This window comes from Cydia fagiglandana, chromosome 16 (genome assembly GCF_963556715.1).
Source record: "Cydia fagiglandana chromosome 16, ilCydFagi1.1, whole genome shotgun sequence".
In the NCBI taxonomy this organism is placed as follows: Eukaryota; Metazoa; Arthropoda; class Insecta; order Lepidoptera; family Tortricidae; genus Cydia; species Cydia fagiglandana.
The window spans coordinates 6,725,034-6,747,907 of record NC_085947.1 but is presented as its reverse complement, the minus strand read 5'-3'; the positions used below and the strand labels follow the sequence as shown (position 1 = coordinate 6,747,907).

Sequence of the window (22,874 nt, the reverse complement as noted above, 5' to 3'; positions counted from 1 at the left end):
AAATCTTCGACTCTGAATATGGCATCACGTAGACATTTACATCTTGCTTGTCTTCTCTTTGGCGTTATAAATTGCAAGTCACCCGAATATCTATTCTCTAAAATAAATATTTCTTCTTTTCACAACCGACATGCCACGAGATCTACTCGACGTTGCATTTTAGAAGTACACCCTCATAGGACGATTGCCTTTACCGGTTGTTTCCGTTATCTCGCGACCAAATGCTGGAATGATATCCCTCCGCCTTTAAGACAACTTAAATCCAAAAAAACATTTAAAAACCACTTTAAAAAACTTCTCCTTGAAAAACAAACCGCTGGGATTCCATTCGGCTATTTGGTTGCAGATTTTAGGATATAACATGGTGAGGCTGGTGTCACACAACTGGGAGACTTACACAGTACACACGGGTCGATTTTACCTACTAACTAAGTATTTTATCAAAAAATTATCACACGACATGCACATATCACACTTACACTGTACGATTGTTTCCGACGTACGTAAATATTTCTCCATAAATATAATATTTGTTGTGACCTGGGTTCCGGCAGAAAATCAGTGCTTTGCTCGAAAGAGCGAAGCGTACCACTGAGCCGTGACCCTTTTGTCCTGCTGCAACGCACACAGTTTGTACCTACCTACTTTTATAAAATTTTACTTTTGTACCTACTCATTTCTATGCTATTTTCTTTGTAACTCAATTTTCTTTGTTAGTGTAATAATTATTGTTTTTTCTTTCTGTTATGATGTGTTTAAAATTATATTGTGTGTCATTGCAGCTGTCAAATAAATGATTTATCTATCTATCTATCTATCTAAAACATAAAATTTCCTTATAAAATAATAAAATATTACAGAATCACAGATCATGATGACTAATACCATTTGTTTAAAATGAGGAATTAAATTATACAGGTACTTAGTTAGATATTTAAAATTCACACAAATATACATACACTCAGAAAAATCATGACATGAAAGATAAAATAAAAGCATGACATTGATTAGAGTCTGCATGATAGATAACATATACTGGATACTGTGGAATTTCATAATTTCCTTGAGCTCTGCTTACCTGTACCATGGTGCTGTACACTACGCATGTAACGTTCGCAACACAAGCTGCGAGACACAAGCTTTGAGTCGAGCACTTCATCCTTCCCCTCGAACTTTACATGCTTTCGAGTATGATGATGATGACAAAGAGTCACAGCTGGCACTGTTAGACTCATTCTCCGACTACAGCATATAAATTTAATCAGGTAAGAACCAAATCACAGCATTCGCCGTTAGACTTAGGTTATTACTAGAGCATAGGTACTTAACCTTATGAGATGATGATAACCACTTGAGCACAATAACAATACCTACATCGTTTACTAATATTCAACAGTGGTACTGACCTAGAGTTATAGCAATCACTGTGCAACTACTCAGGCTCTTGCTCAAAAAACAGCATCAAAATTAATAATTTACTTTCATTAATTAAAATTATAATGGGTTAACATTGATAATGTATATTATTAATAATTAATTATTACAGACTCCTTTCAAGTCATAATAAATAAAAATAAAAATAATAAATTAATTTAAAATATCAATGTCACAACTCATTAAAATTTAAAATTACCTTCTGACTGTTCAATAAAACAAGTCATAGGATGGACAACACAAGTATGGATTAATATATCAAAGTTTTGGTCAAATTATCATTAAATAAAATAAAATAAAAACATATATCATTTTTGCAAGGGACAGGGACTAGATTACTAAAATCGTGTAGAATGCCATAGATAGCCAACAAACTTACATAAATAAATTTGACTTGGCGTAATGATTATTTAGCTTACTGTCATCAAAAAGACAAAGCATAAAGCAACCAACATGAAAGTGACAGGCTCAATATTTTAATTAGACAAAGCTTTCTCAATATTTATATGGGCCACATGGTCATAGGCAGAAAGACTTCAAAAAAAATAAATGCAAAAAGTAACTTAAGCCTCAAAACCAACATGCCCAAAAATATTAATTAGCAATCTAAAAAATAAAAGCAATTAAAAAAAACTCTAATGGTTATCAGCTTTAAGTCTAAATATCCAAAAGCACATTATAACTGATATTGGGACAAATTATTTTTCCAAACGGTAAAATATTAATTTAGGTCCAATCTTTGTAAATGGTACATAGGAGCCAAGACAATCAAAACTGACAAAGCCAAAAAGTTTATATTAAAAATCACATTATGTTTCAAGCTTTAAAATAAAAACAAATTTAATATGGCATTTCTTTAACGATCAGCTGTGTCTTATAGACATTAATATCACTAAATAAAAATCCCTGAAATATATGAAATGACCAAATCAAAAACATCCATACATATAAAATAGCTCTCTAGTCTCTAAAAATAAACCGTCTCTTTATTGTAAGTAGCTCAACAAAAAAAAACTTTGACATACCTCAAAATGCTAGTAGCACTTTCTAAGAGATCTTCGCCAACAAGTTATTTGGGTGGTAAAGTTCTTGTTCCATAAAATAACTTACAAATATTGGACTGCGCACATCCAATTGTACAAACTCCAGGCAAATAGTCCAGCACCAGCGGCTTCCCCTTAGGGACATACGATCAGTGAGTATGCTTCCCCTCTTCCGAGAGTGAAACATAACACTGGACACCATACCTTATAGGGTGTACACATCTGTAGTTGTGGGGCGGCAGACCTTTTGCACCACAACCTGGTCACTCACCACCTGTGGAACGTAAGAAGCACCTAACCCTATCCAAAATAAAATGCACATACATAGTACAAGTTTCAGTAAAAGGCATTTAATAGTACACAGGTAAAGACTAAAGCATTACACAGATAGTCTTCTCACAAAATTTACTTACGTTTGACAATACAAACTAAATTTAAATTTGTCGAGAGACAAGGTAACTATGCCAAACTTTAAATATTAAAACGTTACTAAGTACCATGTGAAATTTGGATAAAAGAGCTAACTTACTAAATTAGTTAGTTAAAATTAAGCTACCGTCAACAAATGCAAAAGCTAGCACCACCAAAAAGAAAAAGAAAGTCATATATGAGCGCACCACCACTGACACTTCACTTTAGTAAATTCTTCACTTTAACAGCGCTGATGTTTCCGACAACTTGTGCTTATCCGGAGAAGGGGCTCACCAGTGTCCCTCTCGAAGATGGATACTTGTTCAGAGCAGGGCACACTATTATCCCTCTCGAAGATTCACACCAGTCCAGGCTACATTACAGCAACTTACATGTCAATGTATTATATATCTAGGTCATGTGGTCGCCCACTGCCACATTGGCATCCTTCTATATCCTTATGACCAAAGAACAATCAATTCAAAGCTGTGCCCTCAATGCAAGGCAAACCAGGCAAGCTAATGGTCTATAGCAAGTGCAGTCTTAGCAAATAGAGTAGCAGCGTGAGACTCGCAAGCGAATAAACAATCCGTCTTCGAAACCAAGCTTCCAAAGTTCATGGTTCACGTTGAAAAAAAAATACAAAGTTAGGTTAAGCAAGCACGTTGACGTTGACAGCCCCTTTGTACAGTGTAACCGAGAAACTTTTAGGTTACCTTCTTAAATGGTTGCTATCACGAGTATCGCGACACGCGGCCCTCTTTGTGTCGGCCGGAACTGCTCGGAACGCGATCCGCCATGCTGCCAAATCAACCACTTTCTTGACCGCTATTTTGCGCAGGGCGTACGCTACTCTGGGCCGATAACCTATTGGAAATTGTGCCTCGCAGAGCGCGGCGGAGTGGTTGATGGGATATTAAATTATAGACGGATTTGGAGAACTCACTTTTTAATAATATTTTAACTACAAGACACCTACGTGCTTACATGAGGACGGCTTGAGACAGAGAGAGGTCACACAGAGGACAGTATAATTTTTTGTCATTGACAGATGTCAGTTTATGTTACAGACTAAATAGATAAGTGTATTTTCTTTAAAGGGTGTACATACAGTCCAACTTTCCAACAGTAGCTATACCCTCTTAAACATTGAAGTAAACTTTGAGCATCCGTGGTGTTTTTGTCAATGTGCTACATTTACTAAAACTAGAGAGTCAATAACAAACAAAGTTCCAACTACAGTTACTGAAATGACAACAATTGAACTAAACATTAGGAAACATAACTTCGGGAGCTGCAAAGATAAATTTGTTGCGATTCTTCATGGGAATCCCATCAGAATCATCGTTTTTAAGCAGGGATCCTCCAGTATAGCGACTAGTGTATCAAGTGAACACATTCAAAATGTTTAAAGTAAGTTGTAATTAAATCTATAGTTAAATTTTAGTCAACATTTTGCTTACAATGTGCCTCGCAGTACCTAATTGTTATCATCATCATCACCATCATCATCTATATATGTGATTGTTATACAGTGGTTAGATACAGGAAATTCAAAACCAAAATTCAAACAAATGTTCTTTATAGGTACAGTCAACAACAGAGCTATGAATACAGGCAAAGTGCCAAAAATATGTATACACGACCTTAATGTACAGGCAATAAAGTAGGTACTGTATACATATTTTTGACACTTTGCCTGTATTCATAGCTCTGTTGTTGACTCTACTATATCATTGATCATATTACTATAGCTTTGCTCGGAAAACATAGAAACTCAAAAATGCGCGTTTTCCCAGTGATAACACCTAGCTAGATCGATTTATCGTTCCCGAAAATCCTCATATAGCAAATTTCATCGAAATCGTTAGAGCTATTTCCGAGATCCCCGAAATATATAAATAAACAAGAATTGCTCGTTTGAAGGTAGAGGTATTTATCTAGAAAGAAAAGTTCTGTAAGCTTGTCTCCTTTATCATTAAAATAAATTTTAATAACAAAACTTTCTTGAGACACTCCTCCTTTTCCTCCTACTCCTCATTCTCCTTATTCTCCTCGTTATGGAGCGAATCATGTCTAGCCGTGGTAGCACGCTCGCATTTTTATCGCTTGTCATGTTCTAACAAGTATGTAAGTACTGTAAGTGCGCAAGTGACGGGCATAGTGGCAGGCGATAAAAATGGAACTATGCTGCGCCCGCAGCAATCATCGACTTCATAAACGTGAATGACCCGGTTTAATATATTTACTATAAAATAAATTAACTATTTAGCTAATATTTTTTCAGATCGCTCTGTTGTTGGCTGCAGCCTTAGCTGTCTTATCGGTAGTGTCCGCCCAGTTCGGGGGTGGTTACGGAGGCCCAGGCGGTTACGGCGGTTACGGTGACTACGGTCGAGGCGGTTACGGGGGCTGGGGAGGACGCGGCTACGGTCAACGAGGGTTCGGTAACCAAGGATATGGCTGGAACCGCTACGGAGGCGGTTATGGCGGTGGATACGGGGGATTCGGTGGACTCGGTGGATACGGACGCTAGTAGTACTACGATATTAGTGATTGTCGAGGACTGATATAAGGTTTTATATTATTTATACTTTTTATACATTGTCTATGTTTTTATGCTATTTTGTTTTACGTTTTGTTTTAGATCTTAGTTGTCATTAAATGCTCATGTCTGAAAGCCCAGCTTTTTCGTTTGCTCCCATTTTAGCTATCGAAGTAGTAATTGTCCTGGATTCCGGGACATTTTGGTCCTTCTCGGAACATGATCACGCGTTCTAAAACGAAACAGCTGAGCACACCAGCAAAAAGTGCTGGCAAGACGCGCTCGGACTCAGGAGCGTTGGCTGCGGGTGGGGCCGGCCGGTCCTCGAGATTGGACACCGTTTCGGCCGGTGCCACTGTTATGCCCGCACCCCACGTTTTCAAAAGCCCCGAGGAGCCCGGAGCGTCGGCTGCGGGTGGGTCCGGTCAGCCCACAAAGTTGGACACCGTTACGACCGGAACCACTGATACGCCCGCACCCTACGTCTCCAAAGGCCCCGAGGCCCCCGAGACGCCTCGCCAGTGTCGTGTGAATAGTGCTGAACAGATTAATGTTGTTTCTCCTAGTAACAGGTCGCGTGTGTCGTCTTCTCGTTCATCAGCCACAATAAAGGCACTGAGGTTGAACGAGGAGGCCCAATTGGCGCGTCGCAGCCTGGAGCGTGAACAGCAGCTATTTGAACGTGAGCAGGCGCTACTGCAACTACAACGCGACCAGGAGGTCGCACGCCAGCGGCTTGACTTCGAACGTAAGCTCTTCGAACAAGCTAAGCAAGTGGAAGAGCTCGAAATAGAGGCAAGACTGGCAACCCAAGAAGTGGATGGACGATCCAACACTCATACGGTCAGTCAATCTTATTCACGTACTGCATCGTGGGTCCGCGACGTCAGCCATAGCGGCCGTCGTCCCGCTGACAACAACTCCGATGCGGCCCTATTAAATATCCCGCCTACGGGCGCGGACTCTACTACGGTTCACGTTCGCGAGAGAAAGTTAGGTTTAGAACCTAGTTATATTCAACAAAATAATGTAAACAACCCTATCAACCCATATTTCTCTCAAGAACGAGATACCACACGTCAAAATACTAATAACACAAATGATATGATTGCGTCACATCGCAATCATGAAAATTCAGTGGTACATCATAATCCTGAAAATCATGAAATGCATCGCGATGTCTACAAAAAACCCGTGACATTTCAAATACCAATAAATGACAATTCAAACTTATTGCAAACCTCTACGAGCAATAATAATAAGGCACTGACATCAATGCCGTTGCTTGACAACCCAAATAACAAACAATGTCAGTTGCCGTCAAATCAGCCAGAGCCTTATTTTTATTCTCAAAGGTGCTCACATAAACTACAGCTTACTCCTTTTAGCGGTAAGACCACGGAATGGTTAATGTTTAAGCGCATTTACCGCGATACTCAACATTTGTTTACGCCTACAGAGAATCTTGTGCGTTTGAGCGGCGCGCTGCGCGGCGCGGCCCTGGAGAGCGTGTCGTCGCTGCTGTACACGGCGGAGCGGCCCGAGCAGGTGCTCGACGTGCTGGAGCAGACGTTCGCGCTCCCTGAAATGATCGTGCTACACGAGATTACTCTCGTGCGGAATCTCCCAAAGCTAAGCTTTGATCAAAAAGATCTTACCAACTTTGCTTGTAGATTGCGCAATTGTATAGCAGTAATTAGAAACTTAGATCAGATAGAGCATATTTATTCAGTAGAGTTGTTTCATAGTGTGTTATCCAAACTGACACCGATATTGTACAGTCAGTGGAAAGAATTTGCGTACAAAAGTGACCGATCTGTGCCTAAAATTCAATTATTGTCTGAGTTTCTTGATATTGAGGCTATAAAACACAATCGTTACGGTTTAGTACTTGATTACGCCCGACGACCTGGCACTGTTATGCCTGATTTAGGTAGGCGGTCTGGCACATTTATGCCAGAGTTAGGTAGGCAAACCGGCACCTTTACTTCAGGTTTAGGTAGGCGAAATGGTGCCATTATTTCAGAGTCAGGTAGGCGACATGGTACAGTCGGCAACAATAATTTTTCACACAAACCTACACGAAGTGAAAACATTCATGTGACATCTGTGCGTAACACCAACAATGAACTATGTCGTTACTGTAACAATAAACATAAACTTACGGAGTGTGAGGATTTTAAGTCACTATCTTTAGATGACAAATGGATTTGGTTGCGTGAAGCAAAGATATGTTCTAAGTGTCTGGTATCTAAATCACATCGGTGGAAGTCATGCAGGATCGATCGATGTGGTGTCGACGGGTGCGAACGTTTTCATCACCCATTGCTACATTCAGCAACGACGCCTCACGTAGTCAATGCTGCCAGAGAGTCTCCGTCTTCCTCCTGCGATGTTATTGAACACAAAAACATAAATAAAACTGTTACAATTTCTAACGTCACTGGATCACACTCAAACGATGAAATGTCAAGTCCAGAATCTCAAGTGTTTTTAAGAGTCATTCCGGTTGAAGTAATTGGACCTCATGGGAAATATGACACATATGCGTTACTTGATGATGGTTCCATGTCAACTATGATCGACTGGGAGGTGGCACGCCACATTGGAGCGACTGGCCCCATGCAGTCAATCAAAGTCGACGGAGCCTGTGGAATGTCAGTACACAGACCCATCCAACATGTTAGCTTTTCTATAAAAGGTAAACAATGTTCTGAAACGTTCACGGTTAACAACGCTAAGGCCGTAAACTCACTGTCACTGTTCACACAAACTGTCAACCAAAGCGACATTACGAAATATTCACACTTGGCTGATTTAGCGGACGTTCTTTCAATATCGGAAGCTACACCTAAAGTCTTGCTTGGTGCAGAACATTGGTATCTCACTATCTGCCGTGAGCTTAGGGAAGGTGCCCAAACCGATCCAATTGCCACACGTACAGCTTTAGGTTGGGTGTTACACGGCAAATCCAACATTTGGTCTAAACCCGTCTATTTTGTAAATCACATTTCAAGCAACAATAGTGCTAGTGACACCACCATGGATGAACTTGTGAAAGATTATTTTCGCCTTGATGCCGTAGGTATTTCTAAGTCTGAAAATGTGTACTCTACCGAAGATAAACACGCTTTAGGGGTTCTAGAATCCACGGCCAAACGTTTGCCATCAGGTAGGTTCGAAGTAGGTCTATTATGGCGTAATGACATTCCAAACACACCTGACAGTTATCCTCAAGCGCTTTCGAGGTTCCACGGTTTGGAAAGGCGAATGGCTCGAGAGTCTAACCTCAAAAAAGATTATTGTGCCTTTATCGATAACATGATGTCAAAAGGTTATACTGAAGAGTGTCCAAAGGAAACATACCATGATAAAATAAACACAAGCGTTACACACAAAGGTTTACGTTGGTATTTACCCCATTTTCCTGTAATCCACCCTCAAAAACGAAAACTGCGCGTAGTCCATGACGCAGCCGCAAAGACTTCGGGAGTCAGTTTGAATTCACTCCTGCTCCCGGGGCCTGATCTCCTGCAGTCACTGCTACACATATTGTTCCGTTTTCGTGAAGGTCATGTTGCGATGACAGCTGACGTGAAAGAAATGTTTCCACAAATTAGGATTAGGCAGGAAGATCGTGACGCTTTACGTTTTCTTTGGAGGAATGACCCTCACTGTGAATTAAAAGAATACAGAATGACTTCCGTTATCTTCGGTGCTGTGTGCAGCCCCTGTACTGCTCTATACATAAAAAATCGTAACGCTCAGGAATTGCAACGGTCTTACCCGGCCGCCGCAAAGGCCATCGTTCGTGATCATTACATGGATGATTATTTAGGAAGTCTTGACAGTGTCCAAGAAGCTGCGCAACTTGCAGCTGACATAGTAACGGTTCACAAAGCGGCAGGCATGGAGATGCGTGGTTGGGTCTCTAACGTACCCGCTGCACTTGCAGCCGTACCAGAAGACTTACGAGCTCCTATAGTTGAAGATATACATGTAGGGCCTGAAGCTTTTGTTAGGACTTTAGGACTTATATGGCATCCAAAGAGCGATACCTTTAGTTTTCGTACTGGTTCTCCCATACCAGACCAAGACAAATTAACAAAACGAAAGGTATTGTCTTACCTGATGTGCGTGTACGACCCCCTCGGTCTCTTGACTCCTCTGGTTATTCAAGGTCGTATTTTATTCCAGCAGACATGGCGAACTGGTATTGATTGGGACACTGAGCTGCAATCACATGCCGTTCAAAAGTGGCGAGCTTGGTCTCAACAACTTGCTACGATTACATGCGTCAAAATTCCGCGTTGGTACAGATGTGGGTTTCCAGATGATATCATTCGTGATAGACAGCTCCATATATTTGCAGACGCCAGCGAGGAGGCATACGCGTGCGTCGCATATTGGCGCTTTACATTAACGAGCGGTTCCGTAAAGCTGTCTCTCATTGGAGGAAAGGCCCGACTGAGTCCTTTGAAACCTACGTCTATACCACGACTTGAACTCCAAGCTAGCCTGATAGCCTCCCGATTCGCCAATACGATATGCATCGGTCACGAAATAAAACCTGATGAAATCTACTTTTGGTCTGATTCGACCACAGTACTCAGTTGGATCCGTAGTGATGCAAGGACATTCAAACCATTTGTCGCGAACCGTGTGGGCGAAATCACCGAAATCACCAAAGTTACCAACTGGAAATTCGTACCAGGTGGTTTGAATGTAGCGGATGACGCGACTAGATTAAAAGATCGTGACATCGATTTATCGCGGTGGTTCTCTGGACCGGATTTCTTATTACTGCCGTTCAGCGAATGGCCCAAAGAACCATCGACACCTGAAACTACATCCGTCTTGGAAGAGTTAAAACCCTCTAAGACGCATGTAGGACTAATCAATCTGGACAAGCCTTCATCGGTTGTGCCAGATCCCTCACGTTTTAGTGAATGGTTACGCCTGGTTCGTACAACTGCACGTATATTTCAGTGCATCAATAAGTTTCGTTCCCTTTTGGCACATGACAATCCAAATTCTAAAAACAAAACTAACCCTTCTTCTAAGCTTCCGCCACTGTCCGCCGTAGAGATGCAGAAGGCCGAAATTGCCATTCTTCGACAGACGCAGACCGATTTGTTCGGCGAAGAATTTGCCTTGCTTCGAGAAGCTAAGCCCTTGCCCAAGTCGAGCAAATTGAATCCTCTCTGCCCGATTATTGATGAAGATGGCCTTCTCAGACTGGACAGTCGTATAAAGCGCATGAAGAACGTTGACTACGCCACTACATCACCTATTATTCTTGATGGCCGTCACCCAGCTGTTCGTCTACTCATACGGCACTACCATGTCGAAGCCGCACACGCCTTCAACGAGCTGGTGATTAACGAACTTAAACAAAGATTTTGGATACTGCGATGCCGTAGCGAAGTGCGCATGGTTGCCCGAAAATGTGCCTACTGTATAAAGCGTAAAGCAACGCCCCACATCCCACCAACCGGCGACATACCAGATGTGCGCCTGGAACACCACAAACGCCCGTTCACAAACACCGGGCTAGATTATTTTGGCCCCGTCGAAGTGTCAATCGGCCGTCGACGAGAGAAACGATGGATAGCCCTCTTTACCTGCATGACGACACGAGCAGTGCACCTGGAAATTGTTGCTAGCCTATCATCAGATTCCGCAATCATGAGCATACGTCGTTTTGCTGCACGTCGAGGACTCCCGAATAAGATACTTTCGGACAATGGGACTTCCTTTGTTGGAGCCAACAGACAACTGTGCGAATTTTACAGCGACGCCGTGCAAGACTTTGCTGCCAGCAAACGCATAGAGTGGTGCTTCATTCCCCCGGCGTCACCATTCATGGGTGGTTGTTGGGAGAGACTTGTAAAGACAGTTAAGACAGCACTCCTTGTGACTCTAAAAGAAAGGGCTCCCAGAGAGGAACTACTCCATACTCTTCTCCTAGAGGTAGAGGCGCTAGTAAACTCGCGGCCATTAACCTACGTTACTGAGAACAGAGAGTATGAAAGCCTGACTCCATCCCATTTCTTGATAGGTACCTCTTCACCGCAGCAGCTACCGGCCGTTTTAGACGATGGTGTATTTTCATCGAGGAAGGAGTGGCAAAAAGTTCTACGACTGTCCGAGCACTTTTGGACCAGGTGGCTCAAAGAATACTTGCCCAGTCTAAAGCCGAGAAGAAACAACGGGAGGCAGTATCACAATTTAAAAATAGACGACGTTGTCCTCGTAGTTGACCCCGACCTGCCTAGAGGTGTTTGGCCTATAGGCCGTATAGTGGAAGTGTTCCCGGGCAGAGATGGGATTGTCAGAGTGGCTGACGTGGCCACAAAAGGGGGCCTATTAAGGAGGCCCGCCAGAAAGTTAGCTCGACTGCACGAAGAAGTTGTGTAGCCTTGCTACACGGGGGGGATGATGTCGAGGACTGATATAAGGTTTTATATTATTTATACTTTTTATACATTGTCTATGTTTTTATGCTATTTTGTTTTACCTTTTGTTTTAGATCTAGTTGTCATTAAATGCTCATGTCTGAAAGCCCAGCTTTTTCGTTTTCTCCCAAATTAGCTATCGAAGTAGTAATTGTCCTGGATTCCGGGACAGTGATGTTCTAATTTTATTTTCAGTTGAAATGAAACGGCAGGTAAAATGGATTTTAAAATAATCTTTCAACATGTAAGTAAATAATATATATTAATTAAATATAATATTTTTTCACGTAGAATAAAATGTTTTGTGAGCTTTGTATAAAATAAATAAGATTAAAATAAAAGTGATGTTAATTTAACATATTTAAATACATAATTTTGTAAATCGGCTATTTTCTTATACCTACCTATCAAACATAGAAGCATATTAATTTAATAATTAATTTTAACACATTATTAAATCACCAATTGGCATAAAATGGGCATATTTGCCGTGGACATTAAGGTAACGATTTGGATACATTTTACTACTCGTAAGTCTCTCATCAATCTCATCATGCTGCTTTTAAGAAGTACCTAGGTAGAAAGTTTTAACATGTCCATAAGGATCCAGCGAAAAAATTATGCTTTAACCCCAATGACCTTTTATTTATGTAGACGTGTCACGTTCATAGTTGACAAAACTAAAATTTGATCCAACGATTTTGACAACTTGACAGGTTGGCGTCACCCATACGACTAACTAAATATAGGTTCCGGAACCTATATTTAATGGCTCACGACCGTGCGCCTGGTACCATATCTACCTCAATTTACTTACATCTATGTTTAAACCCTATTTATTCTATAATGTCCACAGCAAAGACGCATAACCTTTACTAATAGTAAAAACGTTTTTGGCTTTGTTAGAGTCTAATCAAGCCAACACATGCATGCTAATAATAAACTTAATAAAGTGTGGAAATGTCATCATAAATGTCAAATTTCTATGGAAATATGACGCATATAGATGAAATTAATAAATAACACGAATCAAACACGGATGACGGGCTACGACTAACGTCTTTATTCTTTATAAACTAGACAACATTCAATATAGATACATAGACACATAGAGGTCTAATCTAATATCTAATATACCCTTTTTGTTATCATTCCAACACTCCCACTTAACAAAAACAAACTAACTTATATTAAACTTCTATTTCTCAAACATGGGAATGTTAATTAATACATACTTCACTACTTAACATGTAGACAAGCCCAACAGCTGTATAAATTTATAATGTTTATTGGCCACTAAGCCTTTTGTTAGAATATCTGCGGGCATATCTTGTGTTTGCAGATATTGTAACTTAATATTACTTTTGACAATATTTTCTCTTAGGAAATGGTACCGCACATCAATGTGTTTGGACCTTTTGTGAAATATGGGATTGGCTGCAAGCTTCTGAGCAGACTGGTTATCATTGAAGACAATTATAGTATAATCATCATGAGTTACCTCATATTGCAAACGTTTAAGATAAAGAGCTTCTTTGCAGCAATCAGCTAAACCCATATATTCAGCTTCGGTGCTGGATAAGGCAACTGTACTTTGCTTTCGAGTTTCCCATGAAATAGCACATCCTGAAAGCTCAAAATAATATCCAGTATATGACTTACGATCTAAGGTATTGCTGGCCTAATCAGCATCTACATAGGCTTGCAGATGTACATTGCCATCCTTCGAATATCTTAAACGCAAGTCTTTGGTTAGTTTTAAATACTTAAGAACTCGTTTTGCATAAGCCCAATGTTCTTCTGTGTAACATGTATTGAACTGGCTTAAATAATTTATTGAAAATACAATGTCCGGCCTTGTAAGAACAGCTAAATACATCATACTACCTATCAGTTGCTGATAAGGCAACGTCTTGTCGCAAACTTCACCTTTACTTGCATTTAGTTTGGGCTCAATAGGAGTCGCTGCTGTCTTACACTCGGCTACATTAAATTTATCGAGAATCTGCTCTATATAACTCTCTTGATCAACGGTAATAACTCCATTGTCCTGATCATGGTTAACTCGCATGCCTAAACACTGCTTAATACATCCTAAATCCTTAATTTTGAAATTTGTTGCCAACTCGTGTTTCAAACTGTTCATTTCATTTTGACTATCTGAAAAAATGAAAAAATCGTCTACGTACAACAATATCACGGTTTTAGAATGTTCATTAATTTTGGTAAACATGCACGGTTCCAACAAAGACTTTTTGTAACCAATTGACTGTAGTGAATTATCAACCCTTTCATACCAAGCTCTGGATGACTGTTTTAATCCATAAATAGCTTTGGTTAATTTTAAAACCTTACTATCATCGTCACACTCTAAACCTACAGGTTTTTGCATATATATTTTCTCAGACAAATAGCCATTAAGAAATGCAGTTGTCACATCTAAGTGACATGTACTTAGATCTAATTTGACAGCTAACGCAAACATTAGTCTTAAGGTCGAATGGCGCAAAACAGGAGAGAAGGTTTCCTCGAAGTCAATGCCTGGCCTTTGGGTGAAGCCCTTAGCCACTAGTCTGGCTCTATACCGAATGCTGTTATCTGGGTTCAGTTTCTTTTTGAATACCCACTTACATTTTACTATAGCACCATCATTTGGAGCATTCACTAACTCCCAAGCATTGTTATCGTCGAAAGCCTTCAGTTCCTCTGCCATAGCTCGCTTCCACTGCAAACTCTCAGGTCCATAAAGTGCATCATTCAAGCTTACCTCACTACTCGGATCATTGTCGCTTACACTTTCACCAGTAGTGCACCAGCCGTATCTGGTAGGCGCCCTCCGCACGCGCGTAGATGACGTAGCTTCACTGACCGTTGGCTGCGCTGCTTTAACAACCTTCTCGTCTTCAACTGCTGCACCAGCCCTTTCTGGCGCTGTCGTAGACACAATCTGAATTTCAGCTTCTTTGTAATTTTCAGATTCTGGCTCTGTGCTTTTTGTGGCTTCTGGCATCGCTCCCACTGCTTTTGGATTCTCTTCGAACTCTCCATCTTTTCTGAAAACAGAGTCTAACGAGTTATCATCAATGTTAATCTGAACCTCGCCTCTCAGTCCTTCTTCAATCACAACAATGTCTCTACTCGTTGTTATCTGATTGGTCTGTGGATCGTAGACTCGATATCCTTTTACATTGTCTGGGTAGCCCACCAATATGCACTGGGTAGCCTTTTTGTCGAACTTAAGCCTCTTCTCCTTTGGCACGTGTACCATGACTTTGCTCCCAAATATTCGCAGATGGCTCACATCAGGTTTCTTGCCAGTCCATAGCTCATAAGGGGTCTTGTCATCTGTACCCGACACAACTGACCTGTTCCGCAGATAAACAGCTGTGTTCACAGCTTCTGCCCAATATGCTTTGGATAGATCCGCGTCATACAGCATACACTTGGCTTTTTCGACAATTCTACGATTCATGCGCTCGCAAAGTCCATTCTGATTTGGACTGTATGGATTCGTTTTGTGGTGGATGATTCCTGCGTTTTTCAGATACTGTTCAAACTCCTTCCCACAAAATTCCATCCCGTTATCTGTCCTAAAAATGCGAATCTTTCTGCCAGTCTGGTTCTCTACCATGGCTTTAAACTCTTTAAATGACTTAAATGCTTCATCCTTAGTCTTCAGGAAGTAGACATGGACCATCCTGCTAAAGTCATCAACTAATAACATGAAGTACTTCGAACCTCCAATGGATTTTACTTCAATTGGGCCGCATAGGTCTCCGTGAATCATGTCAAGCAAGCCGCTACATCTGTTCCCAACATGGTTGAACGGCAGCCTCATCTGCTTTCCTTCACAGCAAACTATGCAATTCTCTTTACATATCTGGGACTTATCTGTGTATGACATACCTGTGACAGCTCCATCACGCATCTTGTTGAGGTCACTGCTGTTCAGGTGTCCAAAACGCCTATGCCACACAGCCCCTGTTGTCGACAACAAACAGTGAGAATACTTCACATTCAATTTGTATACTCCGTCGACAAGGTCGGCAACTGCCACTACTTCATCCGCTTGATTGTGAATGTAGCATTTTTTATTTTTAGCAAAACATACTGTGTTTCCCTTGCTTACCAATTCGCTTACTGAAATCAAGTTCGTAACAAGACCTGGTACGCACAATACACCCTTGACTGGAATAGTATACTCTGTATTTTCAACCAATGTTGTAATCTGGATGTCTCCACAACATTTCACGGGCATCTTTGTTTCATTTGCGACCACAATTTCTTTAACCTCATGCTGATCCGAACTGTCAATCAACCAATTTTCGTTTGGTGAAAGGTGAAAACTTGCACCGCTGTCAACATACCAATCTGATCTACTGAATTTACCATTGAGGAATATTGCACTAAACGCATGCGATTGTTTCTTCTTCGTCATGTGTTCACTGGCGAAAGAGTGGACTGTAAAAAATGGGACGATAGGGGAATACTTTAGGGCCGGTTGAGCAAGAAAGTTGTTGTATGCCAAATTAACTTATGAAATTAAATTTAAGTGCGAAATAGTGTGAGACGAAGTTACCTTTGCAATCCGGTGGTTGTGGGTTGAACCGTTGGTCTCTGTTGTGGACTGCTGGTGGTGGTCCGGGCTGCCCTTGTCGCAAGCTAGAGGTAAGCTCAGAACCGTTACCTTCAGTCGGCCAACTTAGACCTAGGTTTTTCCACTGCACAGATGGGCACGGCGTCCTTCGGCTACACAGCACTGATTTTAAATAGTCTAGAGATTGGCAGTAGTGCTTTTAACAAAATTGCGAGAATATTAACGAGAATAGCGAGAGGCGGTGTGCACTGGTAGTAGTTCTATGACATACTGGCTCTGACAGCTCATGACAGAGCAAGATTTTAATTCGAACCGTGACTTTGATGTTGCCACAGTATTTACAAAAAAATATTCCTAAAAATACAAAGCCAAAGCTGAACATTCCGCCCACCAAAATGCATTGTATTTTGACTAAGCGAAAAAGAAACAATAAAGTAAGGTAAGTACGATAATATTAAGTCTAAAACGAAATAATTAGGCCAAGCCCGAGATAGCTCGAGGCATTTAGTGTTCCGTACGGCTACAATCAGTTTGGCATTGACATAAACGATATCGTGAACGTAATTAACGTACTTCCTATAGGTATATATCTTTCGCACTAATATGTCAATGTCAGTACGAGCGAGATGCATAGAAAGTAAATTACGTTCACGCCCACGGTAGCGTTTATGTCAATGCCAAACTGATGGTAGCCGTACCGCTCGCATCGTTACATTTTACAGAGGTTGTTTGCCTGTTTTTAGGATACCGTATTCAACTACACACACAGAACAATAGTACAAAGTGTCTAAGTGCGAAGGCCGAAGGCCGAGCTTTAGCAAAATGTCATCGCTTTAGCATAGAGCAATAGTACAAGTGTCTAAATGTGAAGGCCAAAGGCCGACCTCCGTGTAGCCCGAAGGCCCGAAGCGTCCAGGATGTCAGTGCTTTAACACAGAACAATAGTACAAGTGTCTAAATGCGAAAGCCGAAGGCCGAGCTCCGCGTAGGGCCGAAGGCCCGAAGCGTCCAGGCTGTCAGTTCTGTGTTTAACCACAGACATCTTGCAGGCTTCGGGCCTTCGGCCCTACGCGGAGCTTGATGGCCTCCGGCCGTCGCATTTAGACACTTGTATTAATTACCTGTGTTTAGAACTGACCTCCTGGATGCTTCGGGCTTTCGGCCCAATGCGACTTCAGCCTTTGGATCTTGCGACTTAGACACTTGTACTTAAAAATACTTGGAAAAGTTACGAGAGGCGCGCGTCTGTCGGCTACGCTTCGGATCTTCGAATCGCTCCTTCGGCCTTTGCATTTAGTTAGATTCTTGTACTATTGCTTTGTGTTTGAATACCGAAGTCGAGCATCTCGCGAATGCTTGATGTATTATAATAACTTATTAGAGTAAGGCCAAGCGCGCACCACGATTTTTTGTCCTGCGATAATTTTGTCGCAGAAATGCAACGTATGTGTTTATATGTTAGTGCGCGCATATGCGACAAAAAAATCGCAGAGATTTTAAAATTGTGTTTTGTCACATTTTTCCGCGATTGTCGCAAAGTGAATTGCAGCATGCGGAGTTGTATGGCCCCGCGCGCACTATGATAATAAAATCGCACCCCGGCCGGACCTCAGTCGGCATTTCGCTCTCCAAACCCCAACATCCCAGCACCTGCATCTCCAATGGAGTCTCAAAATGAGACGCTAGATGTTGACCATTTAAGTAATTATGGAAATAGACGGGGATCACCTTTGTGTTATAAATGCTCAAAGTCATACAGCAATCGCATATTAAAGACACGTTACATGACAAGCGACTGGTACGAAATCCATGTTGAGAATGAACAAATCGTCGACTTTTTCATCGCAGTGCGCGCAGTGAATTTTCTGCGATATATTACAGCGCGATTCTAAAATCGTGTCGCAAAAATTAAAATCGTGGTGCGTGCTTGGCCTATAATAACTTAAATGTATACTCCTTCAATTTGAATTTAGAACTCATTATTTTTTTTAATTTGATTTTATTTCTAGTTCTATGCCATATATATAGACTTTAATATTATTTAGAACTGCTAAAAAACAAGATCGGCTTACTTTAAATATTTCGTCAATTTTACCTTTGTTTCTAAAAACTGTGATATTTAACTGTCATATACTATTAATGTCTTCCAAAATTATTTACTCGTAACAGGACGGAGGGGCTACCGCGAAAACCGAAATTCGCAATTTGCGGGGATCTTTCTCTTTTACTCCAATGAAGGCGTAATTAGAGTGACAGAGAAAAATGCTCGCAATTTGCGAACTTCTATTTTCGCGGTTATAGCCCTGAATCTTGTTGCTCACCGATCCGTTCAAAAATATACATATACTGCGTCAAGCAGATCTTGTCAGTAGAAAAAGGCGGCAAATTTGAAAAATGTAGGCGCGAAGGGTTATCGTCCCATAGAAAATTGAATTTCGCGCCTTTTTCTACTGACAAGATTTGCTTGACCAAGTATAAGTACCTACTGAATATAATGAATAGATATTATAATTATAGAATTAATACAGAAATGTAATGGTACTTAATGAAAAGGAATATCGTGTATATTGTTTCGACGAATCAGATACTCTCAATAAAATCTATACATGAGGCCAAAGCTGTTCATAAATATTAAATGCTTCGAGCAACACGGAAGGGAGGCGGCATTCGCACTATTTCCCCTCTGCCGAGGTACAAGATTAGCGCGTCAATAAAATCTAGCGCGAGTAATAAAACTAGTTGCACTTGGATTTTTCACTAGACTGAGTCCAGACGCGCGCGTGAACACTGCTGCACAAAAATGCCTGTTTGCTCGGTTTTTTGTTATAAAAAGAGGTCGGGGACATCAAATTTACAAAAAGAAAGTGTTACATTTCACATGTAATATTTTTTTTTACATATCATACGTTTAATTACATTTAAATACAATTATTATATTTTAGTCTCAAGTAATTGTTGGATTTATCGATTTTACTCGCTCAGTACAAATTGCGGATCGGTAGAGCGACAAATCCGACTTCTCATCTCTCAGAATACAATGACATACTTCAAAGAAAATGTGTTAGTGTGCGTGTTGTGACCCTAGTCACTCGTCCGTACACAAAAAGAGATCGAGGTTTGCAAGATTTGTCTTTGACGTGTGTCATTTTCTATGTATTTGTGTCGTCATTACAGAGGGCCTACCGCAAACCACGTTCGACGTGTTGCCTCCCTGTCACACTTACGTATGAATTTACAAGTGCCATAGAGAGGCAACACGTTGAACGTGGTTCGCGGTAGGGCCTTTGATTGGATTTTGTATGTAAGTGTGTGAGAAGTGCGACTGTGTGCACCTTCCCCCCGCGAAAAATGGCAGAATGATTTGTACGGTGAGATATCGCTTGGGCCCCTCCCTTCCGACGTGTCGGAAGCCGGTGTTGCTCGAAGATTAAATGACTTTATTATCTCTATACGCCTTACTAACTCTATGTGTCCTATTGTGAAAAAAAAACACAACGACAGTCAAGAACGGAATTCTTAATTTGAATTTTTCAGATTTGTGAGATGCCTATAGTCCATTGGTTGGAAAGCCCGTTCGAAATTTAAACTTATTTGTAATATAATAAGGTCGTATTTTGTAGATCTCTCTCATATTTATAGTAGGCTATTGAGATAAAATTAAATATCCCACAAAAATAAGCAAGCAGAATTAAACTTTGTGTCAAAGACATAAGTCATAAATTTCAATGTCAAAGTTTTAACTAAGGATGTTTCTCGCTAATGCCTAATATGAATTGACCAGTGTAAGCATCAGTTAGCTAGCCCTAAGCAACCAAAGGTCAAGCTGCAGTTGAAAAACTAATAAAGATAAAGTTAAGCTGATAATTTTCCCGCCGTCTCCATGCTTCTTTAAGTTGGGTATTGACTGGTCAGCTGCCTGTTAGCTATAGTTTTCGCGAAAATCGCCAGGACAGAGGTGAAAATTTTTGTATGAAAACTTGCAACTTTAAATGCATTTTTTGACCAAACTATTGCAGTCTAAAATGAAGTCAAAATCAGTCCATCGACTCAATTTTTTACAAGCTTTCTAATGGTACCCCACACGATTCTTACAAATGAAAAAAGTTTCAGCCTACCCCTCTCAACCCCCTAAATTTCCCCCTTTAATACGAAATAAGCAGTTTTGACTTATTTACAATATGAGTGGTGGTAATTGCTATAACTGTTCCAAATTTTAGGTATCTATGTCAAACGGTCTCTGAGAAAAACGTATTTAACTGATTTGCAAGACCGAAGTGATCCCATAAGTGTTCCGTAAACAAAGTTTTGTACGGAACACTAAAAATGGACAACACAAAGGTAGCGCTCTAAAGCGACTATGCAGGCAGTGGGCACAGTTTGACCACAGGCCGTTTGTACAACCCTATGGCCGTGCGCACAGTGACCACACGACAGATCCCGTCGGATCCGGGGTGTGTGTCGATGATGCGACCCAGGGGCCACTTCATTGGGCTCGTCTGCTCATTCACAACGAGCACTAGTGCACCAATTTGGACGTTGGGTTGCCTATCGTGCCACTTCATCCGCTGGTGGAGGGTATGCATATACTCCTTGGACCATTTGTTCCAGAAGTCCTGGTGCATCTTCTGAAGCAGCTTCCAGCGTTGGAGAGGGCTAACCCGAACGTCTGATAGGTCTTCCTCGGGCACGACAGATAAGGGCTCCGTTGTGAGAAAATGGCCCGGAGTAAGGGCCGATAAGTCGTTAGGATCGGTACTGAGAGGAGTAAGGGGTCTCGAATTAAGAAGAGCCTCGACCTGGGTCAAGATGGTTAGAAACTCTTCGTACGTCAACCTCTGACTACCGATGACTCGAGCCAAATGTGTTTTAACAGCCTTGATACCGGCCTCAGCGAGACCCGAGAAGTGAGGGCTGCCTGGCGGATTGAACTCGAATTTAATCTCGCTATGCGTCGCAGCATCTCCTACAATACGTTGCAAAATATTGCTCGCGCCGACAAAATTCTTCCCCTGGTCGGATACCAACCGGTTACACCGACCACGACGCGCGACGAAGCGGCGAAGCGCGGCAAGAAACGCGTCTGAGGACAGCTCAGTGACGAGCTCCGTGTGTACAGCCTTTGTCGAGGTGCACACGAAAACGCAAATGTAACCCTTGTAGGTCTTGTTACCTCGCCCGCGACCCAGAGCTATGTCAAAAGGTCCCCCGAAATCGACAGCAGCACTCAGGAAAGCTTTGAGCTGGGCTACCCGATAAGACGGCAAGTCGCCCATGAACGGCGCAGGAGCACCGAGTGGTCGAACACGGAAGCATTTCATGCATTTTGACGTGACAGCGTGGATAGCTCGCTTTGGGGACAGTATCCAGAAATGCTGCGCCAGCAAATTATGAAGCGTCTGGACGCCTGGGTGCATGAAACGCTTATGGTACTCGTCGATCAAGAGGGAGGTAAGACGATCGTCGCGAGGTAGCAACAGGGGATGTTTAACATCGAATTCGAGAGAAGCTCGCGACAGGCGTCCGCCCACCCTCAAGAGACCCGCGTCATCGAGGAATGGAGACAATTTCTTAAATGCTTTCGGGAGAAAGTTCGAAAGATTGTTTTTCACTTTCTCGATCTCCGAAGCAAAGTGGTGTTGTTGAACAGAACGCACGAGGAACATAAGCGCCTGTTTAATCTCCAGGGGTGTTAGAGGACCGTCCAACAAGTTGTTGGGCGTCTTCCGATTTCTTACGTTGTGCACGAAACGAAAACAATAGGCGAGGACACGTTGGAGTGTCCTCAGTGCCGAGAACTTATTCATTAGGTTGTCTGTCCACGTCTCCTGCACAGAGACAGTAAGGACAGTCACCTTGCGCTCTTCGTGTAGGACATCCACGTCGACTGATAACGTTGACTTAGGCCAGTCAGACTTGTCCAGCACGAGCCAAGATGGACCCTTCCACCAGTTACTATGGTGGACCAGGTCGTCCGGCAAGAGGCCCCGCGACCCACAGTCGGCAGGGTTGTCGCCAGTCCTCACGTGTCGCCAGCAATCAGGAGCGATAATCTCCTGGATGTGGCTCACGCGGTTAGCCACGAAAGTTTTCCACTTGGAAGGGCAAGACTTTATCCAAGTCAACGCAACGCTAGAGTCAGACCACGCGTACACCTTGTCGATTTTGTGGAGAGGCTCCAGAGCCGTTGCGACCGACTCCACTAGGTCTGCAAGTAGTACCGCGGCCAGCAACTCGAGACGTGGTATAGACAATTTACGCAGGGGTGCCACTCTCGATTTACCACAGACCAACTGGACGTACTGCGTTCCGTCCTCGCCCGACGTTCGAACGTAAACCACCGCGCAAAACCCTCGCTCTGAGGCGTCGCAGAACCCGTGAACTTCGAG

General features: G+C 41.9%; 2 protein-coding genes and 1 long non-coding RNA gene across 3 annotated transcripts; 2 read left to right on the top strand and 1 right to left on the bottom strand.

Moving 5' to 3' along the window:
• Positions 1-4,027: 4,027 nt before the first annotated feature.
• Positions 4,028-5,443, top strand: LOC134672309 (keratin-associated protein 19-2-like). Its single transcript, XM_063530205.1, has 2 exons — positions 4,028-4,301; positions 5,176-5,443. Exons 1-2 carry the CDS (start codon positions 4,293-4,295, stop codon positions 5,422-5,424), a joined length of 258 nt encoding a protein of 85 aa, XP_063386275.1. The 5' UTR covers positions 4,028-4,292; the 3' UTR covers positions 5,425-5,443.
• A 984-nt stretch (positions 5,444-6,427) lies between these two features.
• On the top strand, positions 6,428-11,971 carry LOC134671815 (uncharacterized). The gene is made up of 2 exons (XM_063529640.1): positions 6,428-6,823; positions 6,893-11,971. The coding sequence occupies exons 1-2, from the start codon at positions 6,538-6,540 to the stop codon at positions 11,851-11,853; spliced, it is 5,247 nt and encodes a 1,748-aa protein (XP_063385710.1). The 5' UTR covers positions 6,428-6,537; the 3' UTR covers positions 11,854-11,971.
• A 135-nt stretch (positions 11,972-12,106) lies between these two features.
• Positions 12,107-12,713, bottom strand: LOC134671667 (uncharacterized). Its single transcript, XR_010099247.1, has 2 exons — positions 12,341-12,713; positions 12,107-12,291 (listed from the first exon to the last, which is right to left on the bottom strand). It is a non-coding gene; the product is annotated as an uncharacterized LOC134671667 (long non-coding RNA).
• Between the last annotated feature and the right edge of the window lie 10,161 nt (positions 12,714-22,874).